Genomic DNA, 17120 nt, shown 5'->3' on the forward strand with positions numbered 1-17120 from the left:
TTGATAAATTTTTTACGAACAAATTTAAATAGTGACTAATCTTTTAAAAATTAATTCGAACATTAACCAAAAAATTTCTCATAAGAATTAAGATCGGTAAAGTAATTAAGTAGAAACAAATTATTAAATTAAAAATGATGTCATAGAATGCATCGCAAGACGCCAAGACAGATGATGTTCAACTAAACCTTGCCTAATAATTGGCTAATTTCCTAGCCTTGCTTGACCTATTTGATAGAGATATAAATATTTATTTACTTTTATTCATCGACTTAAATTTTTTGAATAAATAATTTTATAATATAATATCAGATTTTCTATAATGTAAAAGTATAAAATTTTATTCTTATTCATTTTCAAAAGGAAAAAAAGTTAATATAAAACAAACTGGAAAAAAACAAAAGAAAAGCCAATCTATAAGTAGGCAAGAATTTCTCTTAACAATCACTATCCCCACTACTTAATATTGGTAGTATCCATAGAACAATTATTGTGATCATGACAAGAAAAATGGCGTGTTGCATTTGGGAAGTTAAGGACTTAAAGTCGCGTCTGTTTCAGCGATTTAGTCCACAAGATCTTCATCCCTTAACTTGGACCTTAGAATTGGGACCATGCATATATAGAGGTTAGTTCATGGCTAATAATCTTTCTTTCTCTTCCTTGTCACAATAACTAGGCATTACGTACCCGCAAACATTTTAGGTTATTATATACGTAGGCCTTCCACGTGAAAATAATAATAATATACAGTTCTAATATCATATCCTGCCTTGTCGCCTTATTCTTATCCAAAAATAATAAGCAGCATTAATGAGGAAAAATTAATAAGTCAATTGATCAACTATGCCAGTAAATAAGTATCCAAACTTGTCTCCATGAAAATTGATAGTCAAACCTTGAAACTTCTGTTGAAGTTTTATTTTATTTTTGAAATAATGACCATGAAGTCTTGAAGAATAACCATATGCATGAATTAGACTATTAGAGCTTGGCTCGACGATTACATTACATAAAATGGTGTAAAATAACAACATCGTAGGAAACTATGAATAGCATTGCAACTCATGTTCAAAATAAGTAGTAACTTAAAACAGTTAAAGGGGGGGGGGGGGAGTGGACGTCAAAATTATTATGAATATATATTGGTGAATCATGAATGTAGACAAAATTTATATTTATTTATAATTTTTTTTATATATATTGAATAGTATTGGATATGGTGGGGTTGATATTTAATGAAAATGTAGGTGGTTGCCAATCATATGCAAGCGTTTGAATTATCAGAAAGAAAAGAAAAATGAAAGATCTGAAAACCGAATAATAAGATAAATAAAACTTTTCAATTTTAATATTTCATTATAGAATAAAGGTAACGCCCGAGTATATACTACGTAGCGCACAATATTCTGCATAGTGAAAATTAAATTCCAGTGGAGCCGATGGGAACTTATTGTCTGCACTATTGCAAGCATATTAAACAGTAGGACAACTATGCATGTGGAAAATGTCTTCCAATTACAATACTACCTTGAAAAGGAAATGCTCCAACTAAAATAAATCGGATAATATAAAAACAATTATCCCATGAACAATGTTAAAAGATGAACACAATTTATTGTTTTTGACTAATAATTAATTAATCATATTTAAAAGTATTGAGTAAAAGTATAACGTTAAATTATTAGACTAAAAATGTTGAAATGTTAGCCAAAATTAAAATACTGACCAATATACATTAAACTTGTTAGTCTTCAAACTTTTTTCTTATCCTATTTAACAAGAACTGATATTCTCAATTAAATATTCTTTTGAATTTTTTTAATTATATATATACACTTCTGTGAAATCTATATTAGAATCTATTTTATCAACTTATAGCAAAAAAGTATTTTTAATTGACAAAATTCACTTCCCATTATATGTTCTTTTATCAAAATACTATTACTAGAGTTAAAGAAAAACGTTGTAAATAGATACTAACATTCAACAAGTTCACACTAAGTCACTAAGTAAATTAAAAAAAAAAAATGTAGTTACACTGAGAGAGATCATAGTAACATTAAGTTTTTATTTTTCTTTTTTAAATTGTTTAATACATAACACATGTTATTGGAGTTGAAAATAAAGGTTGTAACTAGATCAATTATTCAACATCCAAAAACATCCATGTGACTAAAATTTAGTTTGATAAATTTTTCAGAGAGACAAATTACAATTGGCAAATTAAAAAGTCACATGCTTATACTTTTAGTTTGGAAAAATTATGATAAGTACTTTTGAAAGTATATATGAAGATACTTTTTAAACTTAACTTGTATTTCTCAAAGTTAGAAATCTAATATACCTTTACATATTAATAAATATCTATATTTATTCTTCCTTTCTACACATATGTATATTAAATAAGTCATGTTAAATATTAAAATTAATTTACTAAGTGCAATAATTTTTGTAACTTGTACTTATTGAAAATTACTTTTTTTTTATTTACCAAACATATCGATTACAACTTTTTCAAAACTATTCTCTAAAAACCAACTTTAGTAAATTATTTTTTAAAAAATTAAAATTTTATCAAAACAGACCTAATTTAAATTCACTTTTAAGGCCATATAATAACCTTAAGAATTCTTTCATTAAAAGTCTTGAATATATTAAATAAGTGAAATATATATATATATATATATATATATATATATTTTTTTTTTTCTTATTCTTAAAATATATGAGTTTTCCGTATATATAATAATAATTTATTTGAACAAATCAAAATGAGAAATGTTAGGGGTCAGCAACTTTTGTGATTTGTACTCATCAAATAACTATCAATAATGGTTTTAATGGTGTGAGATTGGTGTGAGATTTCATCCAATAACTCACTTTTCTTTGCTAGTTATATACTGGCCAGAATTTAACAAACTTGCTAGTCTCCTAGACTTTTCCAATCAAAATATATACAACTAGTTGCGCTGAAAAGCAGCTCAAATATTTCTCTAACTTATCATTATTATCATCACATATTTGGAACAATGCACAATACCACAAACTCAGAATATAGTCCAGCTAGCTAGCCCCGCCCCTATGAAGATAAAATTAAATCATAATTAAAAGCATGAAAGCTACAAGCTTCAAAATCTCCTTATATTATAACAGCCCAGCCTCTCACCACATATGTAATCCATTATAATGATATGCATCCTTCAATATCCTAACTTAGCTATTTTCAACCACACACAGAGAAATAAATAAAGCACAGCTCATCATTCATCATGGCTGCTCCCAATAGAACACTCTCCCTTGCCATGGAGAGAACCAGCCAATGGTATTTCGCCACTACCTCTGATCTATATCCATTTTCCATGCAACCAAATTCTAATTAACTCTCTAAACTCTATGATTATTCCACTTATTATTTGATCATGTATTATGTCTATATTTTCCTAACTATACTATATACGTTGCATTATTATCTTAATTTTCAGGGTTTTCTCTCAAGAACTTCCATCAGATCTTATAGTTCAAGTTGGAGAAGCAAGTTTCCCTCTCCACAAGGTACCAAAACTACTGCATAGAGCTACTGTATAAGAGCATGAATGTAATCTATGATTTTTATTTTGTTAACTTTCTCACCGTATAAGAGCATGAATCGTAATCTATGCATGCATGCACCCAATTTTGCACGTGACCAATAATCTTTTCTTTTTTTTTTTTTTGTTCATGTATGTGCAGTTTATGCTAGTGGCAAAGAGCAACTACATCAGAAAACTGATAAAGGAATCAGAAGAGATTGAAGAAAATGAACTCACCAGGATCGACCTTTCGGGCATTCCGGGAGGTAGTGGAACCTTTGAGAAGGCAGCGAAGTTCTGTTACGGCGTTAAGTTCGATATAACGGCTCAAAACGTCGCCGCTTTGCGCTGTGCCGCGGAGTTCCTCCAGATGACGGAAGGGAACAACCTCGCCGGAAAAACTGAGGACTATCTCTCTCATGTTGCGTTCTTCACACTCACCGGCGCCATCACGGTACTGAGATCGTGCCGGAACCTCCTCCCTCTCGCCGACGAACTAAATATCGTGAAACGCTGCGTGGAGGCCGTCAGCGCCAAGGCTTGCAGCGAGGCAAATTTTCCGAGCAGGTCACCGGCGAACTGGTGGACGGAGGATCTTGCCGTTCTCGACGTAGATTTCTTCGGAAAAGTCATCGCCGCCATGAAGAATCGCGGCGCCAAACCGAAAACCCTAGCAGCAGCGTTAATCGCTTACGCAGAGCGATCTCTCTCCACCGACAGAATCCGTCTTTTGAATCCTAGTGATTCCGATTCTGATCACCGAACAAATCCGCGGAAGCTTCTGGAATCGGTGGTAGATCTCTTCCCCTCTGATAAAACCGCTTTTCCGGCTAGCTTCGTCTGCTGCCTCCTCCGCTGCGCGATCTACCTCAGAGCATCTAACTACTGCAGGAGCGAACTGGAGAAGCGGATCGCGGCGGTTCTAGAACTCGCAACGGTGGACGACATCCTCGTTCTGTCGTTCGCCTACGACGGCGACAGGCTCTCAGATCTCGAGACCGTACGGAGGATCGTGTCGGCGTTCATAGAGAACGAAAAGCATGCAGCGGTTATCTCTGCCGCCGACGATAACTGCTCCGTCGCGCTGCGCCGCGTGACCAAAACCGTCGACGCTTACCTCGCCGAGATTGCTTCGTTCAATGATCTCACAATCTCGAAGTTCAACGCCATCGCAACTCTAATTCCCAAATTTGCACGCGAGATCGACGACGATCTCTACCGCGCCGTAGATATCTACCTCAAGGTACATTAAATCACAAAACTACACCGTTTAACTCTTCTGCTACTTATTTATTTATTTATTTATTTATTTTCCTTTTTCTGTAGGCGCACTCGAAGCTTGATGAGATAGAGAGGGAGAAGTTGTGTAGTGTGATGGATCCGTTGAAGCTATCATACGAGGCGCGTGTGCACGCGTCGCAGAACAAGCGTTTACCGGTGCAGATGGTGCTTCACGCTCTTTACTACGACCAACTGAGACTGAGGAGTGAGGAAGAAGAGGAACACCGTGCGGCGGCGGCGGCAGCTGCAGCGGCGGATGTGTCGTTGGTAAAGGAGAATGAGGAGCTGAGGACGGAGCTGATGAGGATGAAGATGTACGTTACGGATCTGGAGAAGAACGTTCTGGAAACGACGTCTTCGTCGTCGTCAACGATGAAGAAGAAGGCCACGTTTTTGTCCTCTGTTTCTAGGAGGCTGGGAAAGATGAACCCGTTTAGAAATGGGTCAAAAGATACGACCCAATTAGATGATGGGCCTGTGGATTTCAATCGGCCCAGAAGGAGAAGGTTCTCTGTTTCCTAAATTGTTTTGCTCTTGTATTATAATATGTACTTGACCCAAAAGACAAAAAAGAAAAAAGAGTACCATTGTAAAAGTTTGTTGAAAGAACAATGCTAAGGAACCAAAAGGGTATTAGCCAAAAATCAGCCAAATATTTTTGGGTGAATTCAAAATCTCTACGAGTTAATATATATGGATGTTTTTTCTGCTAAGTATCATAATGTTTCTTTTTCATACTAAATGGATGTTCTTTTATATATTTTTCGAATTTTTTTGTATTGCAAATGTGAATGTCTCTATTTCTTTAAAAATTATATATATTTTTTTAAATTTTATAGATATTTAATTATTTTTGTTAAAATATAACTAGATTTTTTTGTTAAGTATTAAGATGTTTTTTTTCATATTAAATGAATGTTTTTTTTATATTTTTGTAATTGTGTAGTTTGGAGTCTCTTTAATCCTCATTCAAACCATATCCAAGAGGGCCAGCATATAAATAATGATTCGGGTGTGGGTAGGGCATCAAGCCATTTGTAGGAGCTGCCAGCCATGAAACTGAATTTTGATGGAAGTAACTCATTGTTGTAGGACCTTGGAACATTGGAAATTGCATATTCTGGTTTGACATGAGTGGAATGATATTTTGAGACTGAGAACACACATTAATGGTGGAAAAATCATTTTCAAAATTGTGGCCAGTTTCCACAGCAAGATTCTCCAATTTATCACTTCCTGTGCAATTCAAGGACCGACTATACAGTGAACATGACCTTGCCAAACCCTCACCATTTGCAAAGGAGAGCCTCCAGTCATGCATATTCCAAGCTCTTCAGAAGCAACTTATGTAGATCTACAAGAACCTTTAGCTTCTACTTTAAAATCATTGTTACACGTTTCATCTGCACTTAATCTCTTTGAATTACAATCCTCATAATAACGATCACCAGTGTTGCCAGATGTCGGTGATAGAAGAGGAGTAAGTTGTGGTGGAGAGGTGGAGAGGGTCTAACGGTAAGAGAGAGGTCTGTGTGTGTGATTGTTGGAAGTGGGTAGGTTAATGTGAGAGAGAAGATGAAGGTTTTTATAGGTTTTAATTAGGTTTACTTAATCAAATTTAAATTTTTAAAATTTTAAATTTAAAAAATTTAAAATTAATTATTAATATAAATTAATGTGATTTTATTTAGTTTTTGGCCGATAACCTTTTGATTCCGTATACTTTTCCTTGTTGAAATTGTTGAGGTGATGCATCATGGATATATGTTTTATGTAGGAGAATGTGGTGGAGTTAGGGGTGCACAGACCCGGCCCAGCCCGAAGGCCCGGCCCGGTCCCGAACACTTTAGGGACTAATTTGGTGTGATTTCATCGGGTTTAGGGTCGGGTACGGGTCTCAAAAATAGACCCGATTATTATTTCGGGTCGGGTCCGGGCCATAGCTCGGGTCACCCGAAGTCGGCCGGTGGCCCGGTCATCATACATAATTAATATTTTGTGTTATTAGTGATAGATCATGACTATTCTTATGTGGAATTTAAGTATTGTAAACCTTAATATTTTGTGTTATTAGTCATTATAAGACTATAAGTTAATGTTTTATGTTTAGAATGCATAAGACTTTAGACTGATACATAAGATTGTGTTATTTGTATTGATTTAAATATTTGGTATTATTAGACAATATTAGTATTGATTGTGGTTATGCTTTAATTTTAAAGAAGGGTTGGTTCTTGTTATATTTTTCTAAGTGAATTTTACCATGTTAACTAATGGTTGGAGTCTTGGAAATTTGGATATTTTTACATGCTAGCTTACAAGAAGGTATCAATGTAATGTAATGTTAACGGCCCGGTTTTCACCTGATTTTCACCCGGTATAATTGTGGCCCGAAAGTGTATTGGTTTCATCGGGTTTAGGGCCGGATTCGGGTCTAATAAATAGACCCGTTGTATATTTCGAGCCGGATCTAAGTCACATCAAACTCGGTTTCACCCGGTCCATGTGCACCCTAAGTGGAGTTATGAATCGTTCCAATTTCTGAATTAGGGTGGCAGTGGTTTTCCTTTTGCTGGTCTAGTTTCCAAAAATTAGGATCTTAGGATAATGCTCTATCGGATAATATAATGAAATATTGAAATTAATACCAAATTAAAAGTATTAGTAAAAGCATTAATTAAGTGCCCATTAGGAATTTTACAACAATTATGCTAGGATTTAATGGAGTAATTTTCACCAATCAAGTACAATGTTGTGCTACCGTTGAAACAATTGTCAATTGGTCATTGAGCACTATGATGCTTAAACTTTCAATGCAGGTAAGTTAATAGTAACCTTTTTGGTGGCAATTGTATAATTAAGAGGAGGTAGTCCTATCATGGTGCTCTACCTAATTATTGCAACCCTCACTATTAGGGGAGTGAGTTAGTGGATATTATTATTACTATTATGATCTAATGGCAAAGTAGTTGTTTTTTACAAACTAGTGCTTGATTGATTATAGCTATAGAGGAAGGGAAGAAAAGAATGATATGAAATTGTAGGTTTATGAAACATTTGCTTGTGAAGAAAGCTAGTACAATAGAAATGTAGTAGTGATGCCCAACATTTTCTATTAACCCAAGACACAGAGAGAATTTTAATTTCCTACATTCAACGATGAGTAGGTGGAAGTCTCGGTTCCTGTGATTTGTTCCACAAGGCAGCTTTTGGTTTATGTATCTCTTGAGACAAAGACACAGAAATATAGATATTAAAGACATGAACATAAATTATTAGTGTTTATATACTGTATTTGGTAAATATTGAACAAGACACAATAAAATTAGAAAAAGTCCATATTATCTTTATAAAAAAAATATCAGTCACCATTGTTATCACTATCATCTACCATTTCCACCACTTCAGATTCATCATCACACACAATTCACCATAAATCAATCAACAAAAATTTTACAAGAATCAACAAAAAATTTTATTTTTCAACAGAAAAATAAAAGAGAGGAGAAGGTAACTGAAGAGCAAACTGTGAAAAGAGAACCAAGATAGAGGAAGAGGCGGCAATGGCAAACTCGAAGAGGAAGATGGAGAGGCGGCCATGGACATCGCGAAGAGGGAAGAGAGGCGACAACCACAAATCTGGACGAAGAAGGAGACTTAGCGGCGACGGCGGATCTGAACGAAGGAGGAGACGAGTGGCGGCGCGCAGATCTAGACAGAGGAGGAGACACAGCGCTCGAATTTGGAGGAAGTAGGAGACGCAGTGGCGGTGGCACGCGGATCTGGGTGAAAGCGGAGACGCGGCAGCGGCGGTGGATCTGGACGAGGGATCTGGACGGGGAGATGCAACGCTGACAGCGAATCTGGATGAGGGGATGCGACGGCGGAAGGAAAGAAGGAGGAGGGAGGAAGGAGAACAGGGGATGAAGAAGAAGAAAAAGAAGATAAATGAGTAAAAAATTGTGTCTAATTGACTGTGTCTGTGTTTCATTATTTTAAAAGTACACTGAATATATGTATTTTGTGTATACTTGTATACTAATGTGTCCATCAAAGATTTGTGTTTTAACAAACAAACATAAAACATATTCTAGCGTGTCCATGTCTTTGTGTCTGTGTCTTTGAAACCAAACGCTAACCAAAAGAACAGGTGTATATAAAATATATATATATATTGCACTATGTTTTTTTCTTGTATCACACCATTATTGATCCATATTAAAAGAAAATAATATTACATGACTAATAAAATTTATTATTTTTTGTTAATACTAAATCATAATTTTTAATAGTATAAAAATAAAATATTTATTAAAATTTAAAAGTGTTGACTAATATTACTAAAAAATATTGGTCTTTAATATTTTTATTTAAAAATATATATATTTTTGTATAATTAGGTGATAATATCTTCGTATTATTTGATTATTCTATTAATTGATATTTTGTTTACATGTTTAATTTACATAGTACAATTAAACTAAATTCTAAATGAAGCAGGGACAGATTTATGTGTAGAGGTGTGAGGGCAATTGTTCCATTAAACTTTTAAAAGATTAATAATAAGTATATATATGTGTAGAGAATTACTTCTATTACAATAATTTATTTGCCCCACACTTCAAAAAAAAAATTATGTGTAAGAAATATTTATATTATTAGATATTAATATAACAATAAAAATTATTGTATTATATAAATTCAAAACAAATATTAATAATAATCAATAATAATCTAATGATTTAATTGCCTAAAGTTAAGTTTAACTTTTTAAATATAAATGAGATTATTAATATTTATTATATACTTTGTTTAATTTAATTTTGTTTATACATACATATAATATTGTTTTCGTTAAAAAAAAATTATTATAATATTATAAAATATCAACTTTACAATTAAATATCAAAAAAATTATTTGATATTTGTTTAATAGAAAAAAATATATTATTTTATCTATATCTACATATAAAGATAATTGTGATTGTTTAATTTAAATTTTTATTTTTTTTCACAATTTTTTTGTCTCTCTCGCATAATTTTAGAAAAAATTCAGACATCAAAATAAAAAATAGTCAAAATTCTAAATTAGTTCATTCGAGTTATATTTCGTATAGATTTTTTAGCTATTAAGTTATAATTTTTTTGTATCATATAAAAGATAATCAATATAAATATAATTTGACGGATATTAAATGCTTCACTAAGCATAAATATTAATAATAAATGTATTACTCATGCAATATTACCGAAATATTAATGAAAAAAATATTTTTAAATTAAATTACTATACTTTTAAATGTATTAATTATATTTATTTATTAAAAATTTAATTAGTTAATATACTCCAAAATTTAAATATCTAAATATATTAATATTAATATTAATATATATTTTTTATTATTTTATTATATTATTTTTTCCTACTTTTAAAATTTTCTGAATCCGTTGCTGAAATCAAATTCATATGAATAAGTTGATTTAGTTATAAAAGATAAAGACAAGGTCATGTGCGTAAATAGTGGAAAAGTCAACAAATCAAGAATTTTTTTTAGGAAAAACAATACAAAGAAGTAATAACATAAATAAAATGAAATAGAATAAAATAAAAAATAATAATATGATTTAAATTTTGGTCTTTCATTCTCATTTTTTTTTCATATAATTTTGTAAAAACAATTTTAAACTAGTAATTATAAAAAATCAAATATAGTTCATTCAAATTATATTCTTTACTAACTTTTTTACTATTATATTATAATTTTTTTTTTTGTTAACATAATCAATAAAATTGTGGTAGCATAGCTTGACGAGCACGAAGTATCCAACAATGCGCTAGTAGTAATCCTGTATTAAAAAAAACTACTTTATTTAATCTCATTCTTTTAAAATTACTTTCTCCATTTATTAACTTTCAAAATGGTAATTAACTATGGTACTCTCTTGTTATTTTTATTAAATAATATTCTCTCCACTCTGATATATCTAATACCAATAATAACAGTATCCTAATAAATAATGATTGTACCTTACTAATTTCTTTATTAAGAAACGTTGCTCAGTTTTGAATCATAAATTCCCACTTGATCTTGCTCACTATAATTAAAGTGGCCATGCATCAGCATTATCGCGTATATATGTCATTATTTAGTGATCCAATTATTCGAATCTAAATCACATCAATCTTATTGAGGGTTAGGTAATCTCAATTCTAACCAATTAAGAGGACAAACACACTTAGCTTGGCATTTATTATCTAGGTTTTTAAGCATTTAGTCAAAAGTTCGGATCTTGCTAATGTAATTGCATGAACACGATGATTAGTAGCAAATGTCTTTAACTAACTTGATTATAATGGTTAGTTCACTCGTCTGCTTAAATAAAATTAAAGTTTAAATTTTGTCTTGTATATATATATAGTAATTTATTAGTCAACGATAAATTTTTAAATAAAATTTTAATCTACAACGAATTAGTCATTAATCTGTCGAATTAGAAGATATCATGTGCAACAAAAGAAAACAAATGCCTTTAAAAAAAGAAAAGAAAAAAAAAATTAGTGCCAAAGAATTTAATTTGACAGCCATAGAAATTATTACAAGAAATTTTTAAAATAATAATTAATTTTAGTAACCAACCAAATTAATTAATTACTAATATTCAATAACTAAATCAGTTTTGCTATTTTAGAATTTTTGTAGTTGATGCCTTGAATAAGAAGACAAAAAAAATGTAATTTCAATGCTAAGCTTGTTGTTTAGTTATATATTGTAATTGTACATCTTATCTATAAATGATATATGTAGTGTCATCTTATAACAATTACAAAATATAATAAAGTAGTTAGGTTGGTGGTAGGACTCACATATCATTTTTATTTATTTTTTTTGTACAATATATATTTAATATAATTCAATTATTAAGAGAAGTACAAGATTGGTCCCTGGGTTACTATGGACAAAAATGAGGGAATGGGGATTTAATTGTTTTATAGAAGGAATTGCAAGTTAGCAAAGGGCTGGAAGATTCTTTAATTTGTTGCTGTCTAAGGACAACGAATAATCCATGCACTACATTCAGTGTCCTCCATGCATGTGTTAGTGTTACCACTACTACCTCTGATGTATGAATCAACAATTCTTGATTGAATTCTTGTATTCTCATATCAGATATATTTTAAATATGATACATATTTTATGTTTATCTAAATTATATATCGTCTGTATTTAATCGTATCTTAATAAAATATAATTTTTTAAAAATATATTTAAATATATTTAAATATTATTACGTATTAATATGTTTAACTTATTTTTAATATTATTTTTAAAATAAATTTAAAAATAATATATATTATTATTTATTAAAATAAAAAATTATTTTATAAATATTTTATATATTAAAAATATAAAAAATTTTAAAATTAATTTATATTTTAATATCAATAAAATATCAAAATATTATTATAATTTATCTAAAAATTATTTTAATTTATAGTTTAAATATATGTCGTGTTTTTGGGTAATATAAAATATTAAAATTTGTATGTCTACGTATTTTTTGTTGTGTCGTATCTTGTATTATCTGAGCATCATAGTCTCTAATTTATCTTTTTTTATGTGTTTTTATCTTAATTAGATACAATAATATTTTATAAGAAATTTATTAGGAACTCCAAAAATATTAATGTGCAAGTAATTTTAGTTATTGGTTTTTATTATACAATATTATACATAATTGACATTAACGATTAAAATTATTAAAACACTAATATTTATGAAGCATTTTTATTAAACAACTATATGAATTTATAACTATATGATCATTTTATCTTTTGAATTAATTTTGAAAATCGAGTTAGCTAGGTTTACTTATTTCTAAAATTTTTGAACAAATTAAAATCAAAAAAAGAAATATTGATTACTTTTTTATGCCATTTGTATCAAATAATGAGCATGTTTAATTACTTGTAATCTCTGAATGGAACCCACCTGTGATTAAAAAAAACCTCAACAAAGAATATTTAACATTTTTAAATTATTTAAATACATCCAAAATTATTTAAAATCTAGGTAAATTATTTAATATTTTTAAATGATTTTATTTATGCATTTAAAAAGTGACATTTATTTAAAAATTATAAAATATTTAGCAACATTTATTGAGTCATGAAAATCATATTCTGACTGAACTTAATACTAAGGAAGTTTTTATTATATTTTTAAATAATAATGTTTGAATTCTTTCTCTTTATTTAGTTACATGAATAGTATGTTTGCATCAATAAGAACATAATTTTTTTAAGTTTATTATTCTATTGGTCTTTATATTTTTACTAAAATTTTAACTAGGTCTTTATACTTTTATTATTAGGTTATTATTTCATATAAAATTCTATGGAGTTATAGATCAATACTATTTGCTAACGACAAAAAAAATTCTATTAATTTGATTATGGGTAAATTTAGGTGGTATTATGGTATAGTAGTTTTAATTTTGTCTCCAGTAATTAAATCAATTGAGGATATATAGTGGTGTTATTTTCAAAATACAAACTAGAAATATTTTTTTCCTCAGTCAAAGACACAAGTTAATATTGAAAAGTAAATGGGAAGTTATATATTAAGAAAATGGAGGGCCATATTTTAATTTTCTGTAGATAATGATCTCATCTTTTATTGATTATTACTTTTCATTCTTATTTGATTCTATATATTCTAATTTGCTTGCATGCGTGTGAGAGAGAAAAGGCAAAGAGAGAGGAAATAAAGACCCTACAATACGTAATGCATATGCATTCATTTTACCTAAAATATTGTCCTTCTTTCCTTTTTTTTTTTTAAATAAAACTTACAACATTTTATTCTCATCCTAATACATTTGATCTCCATTGAAATATTATTGTAACTAAAAAATAATTTTCTTTTCTTTTAAAAAATATAGTCTCATGGTATATATTCTTTCAACTCTTCATATAGTAAGAATTTAAACTTCTTGCCAATGAGTAATAGTTCAAATGGCATAGTCTCCTCATATTCATCTAAGAGGTTGCGGGTTTGAGTCTCTTATCTTTAGAAAAAAAAAAAATAAACTTCTTTTACACATTTAAAGCAGAGACTTCTAACATTTTTTTTTCAATGTATAAAATTTTGAAATTTAAATTTTTTATCAATGAACACAAACACCGCGCAACAAAGTTTTTGAAACTACTCCTTAGTTGGTTTTTTTTAATATATAACTTAAATTTTTAGAGAAAATTTTTTATAATATAATATCAAATTTTTTATAATAAAAAAATTAGAGTTCAATCTCTATTTACTCATCTAGAAAAAAAATAAATATGTAAACATTTACTACATATATTTTTTTATTAGATTAAACTTTAAAAAGATTGTTAAAATTAAATGACACTTTTTCAAGACTGTGTATTTTGAATTCTTCTCTATAATCATCACTCTGAGAAAATTTGGATCACAAACTAAAGAAAACGAAACGGGTGGTATCCCTAATATTATTAGGGATATGTGCCCTACAATTTATTGTAATAATGTACCCTTTTTGCTAAAGTTGAGACATCATGATTTTTAGGGTTGATGAAGCATCACATTCACTAGATTATTTCTGTTGAATCTAATGATAAAAAAATAAAAATATTTATCTTTATTTTTATAGTAACCGAAACAAATTTAAAAGTTCTTGATAGATAAAACTATTAAAATTAAATATCACAACAAATCAGATGTAGAAATAGATTATTTTTTGTACTATTTTTTAAAGAAAAAAATAAAGAATAGAATTAATAGGACAGAAATAAATTTTTTCAACTAATTATCCAATAGTAACAAGTGAATGTAAAAGCTAAAATTTTTAACTTCACGTAAACATACACATACGTTTAAGATGTAAAATTATTTTTACGTTCAGAATAAAAAAATATTTAAATATAAAATGAAAATATTTAATGTACTTAAACGTATTTTTCTTATTCTCAACGCTAAACTAAACACGTCTAGTGTGTGTTTAGATTATGGTTGGTCAAATTGGAGCTTGAATAAAAATAATTTTATAGAATTGATTTTAGATAGAAGTAAGTTTGTGTCAACATGATTTATGTTTGGCATTTTTTTACCAAAATTAATTTTGATAAAATAAATATTGTTTGGATAATATTAGTTAAAATTACTTTTAGACAGATAATTACTTAAAAGGACATGACATTAAATTATAATATTATTTTTTTATACATGTTTAATTTTTTTTATACTTTTTTCTTATATGTTTTTTATATAGTATATTTTTAATACTCTTAGTACTCTTTTTTAGTATATTATAATTTTTAACTATTATTATTATTTATGATTAATTTTTTATTTAATTTATTTTACTTAATAGGATCAATAAATTCTATTATAAAAAGATAATAATAAATATAATACACAAAAATTATAACTATAAAAATATATAATGTCAAATAAAAAAATTAATAAAAAATATAAATAATAAATAATAAAAAAGAGTTCATAATGAGAGAAATAATAAGAATTTTATAATAAATAATGCAATAACATGTATAAAGGATAAAGTTGGTAAAATAAAAATAAATATTGAAGGTATTGGCTAAAAGCACGTTAGTGCAACGGAGAAGCTTGAAATGGTTGCTTTTTGTAAACGTGATTTTATGAACAAAATCACTTCTGCGTTTGTAGAGAAAAAATTTAGCCAAACAAAAAAGTGAAACTTTCAATAAGCCCTAAAGTACTTTTTTCCTTCAAATGTGGTTACCAAACACACCCTAGGTAGTGTCATAGTTCACTTCATTCAAGGTTTAATTTTATTTAAAATTACCGCAAAATTATGGTTGCAAACTTGCAATGCATATTCCATCATCATTGTTGCTTAACATTCATATACTTAATTAGCTAGAATTTCTCTTTGCTTCTGTGTGGTTTCCATAGTTTACCCTTCAACCTTTATACCAAAATTATTTAATTTGTTTATATTACTTTTTTAAAATTCCTTTCTCTAAATAAAAAAATACATATAATAATGGGGTTATTTTGTTAGCACATCATATCATAGATTTTTTTTTTAATTTAAATAGTTGGTTACCTGATTCATGGATTATTATTTGTCTCCTAGTTCTATCTTCGTTTCAATAATTTATAACATTATTGAGTTTTCAAATTTCTATGCCCCCCATTTGTGTAATTATTATTTTTTAAATATATCTCTAAGTTAGAATTTGTTTGAGAAGTTTCTATTTTATGAAAAGAAGAAGAGGTAGAGAAGAAGTGGTTGGAAATTTGAAAAGTCACAGTGGTTAGATTTGTTAATTTTCATGTACTATATCATGTAAAAAAAATTTTACATACGCAATTTATCGTATATTATTACATTAATAAAATTAATTAACTTTTAAATTTATTATCTAAAAAATTATTTAAACACATAAATCTAATTAGATGACTTTGTAAATTATTTATACTGTCAGTATTTTAAATTAAAGTTAAATTTATATTTTTTATTAAAAATTTTCATATAACTTATTTTTTTTATATTAGTTTACAAGATTTAATTATCACTTATTTTTCTCTCTCTCTACATATTCTGTTAATATCACATGTTGCATGTGCTAATATATCCTCTCTGACTATGAGATTTGATCCTCTTGTTTTTTTTTTTTTTTAATGTTACTATATGTCATTTTCTTTTGCATGTTATAATATTTGACAAATGAACAACATATGATATATTGATATACACACTTAAAAAAGAAGGATTTGGTATGAGGTACTAACTTGTTCCATGTTTTAAATTAATCTGTTGACTTGGTTTTTTGGAATGAAAACTGGATCCAATGTTTATTATGACAAGTCTCTTTTAATTTATAATTATTCTACTGTTTAGTTTTCTTTACTTAGCGTTTATTTTGAGGTATTGAGATAGAGACTAAAAGACTGAAACTCAATATTATATTTGTTGATTTAGAGACTGGTATTAAATTTTTGTCTCTATCCCTAAAATTTCAGTATTTCAGTAGGGGACATAGGAGACTGAAATTTTTAGAGACAGAGACTGAAACTTTAATAACATTTTATACCTAAAATACTCTCATTTCAATTAATTAATTCTAATTTTACCCTTTGTACAAATTAAATTAGAGCTTCATTCTTATTTCAATTTCCGTCTCCCATTTTGCACCAAATAGAATACTGAAATTTATTTCAATCTCTATCTCTGAGTCTCTGTCTCTCAGTTTCAATTTTT

The 17120-nt window shown here is 28.6% G+C and overlaps 1 protein-coding gene across 1 annotated transcript; it reads left to right on the plus strand.

Annotated features, from left to right (window-relative positions):
• Window positions 1–3127: 3127 nt before the first annotated feature.
• LOC107636093 (root phototropism protein 2) lies at window positions 3128–5566 on the plus strand. Its single transcript, XM_088500816.1, has 4 exons — window positions 3128–3325; window positions 3486–3555; window positions 3733–4815; window positions 4899–5566. Exons 1-4 carry the CDS (start codon window positions 3273–3275, stop codon window positions 5373–5375), a joined length of 1683 nt encoding a protein of 560 aa, XP_088356942.1. The 5' UTR covers window positions 3128–3272; the 3' UTR covers window positions 5376–5566.
• Window positions 5567–17120: the final 11554 nt, after the last annotated feature.

This window comes from Arachis ipaensis, chromosome B1, assembly GCF_059453495.1.
Source record: "Arachis ipaensis isolate K30076 ecotype BB chromosome B1, ASM5945349v1, whole genome shotgun sequence".
Taxonomy (NCBI): Eukaryota; Viridiplantae; Streptophyta; class Magnoliopsida; order Fabales; family Fabaceae; genus Arachis; species Arachis ipaensis.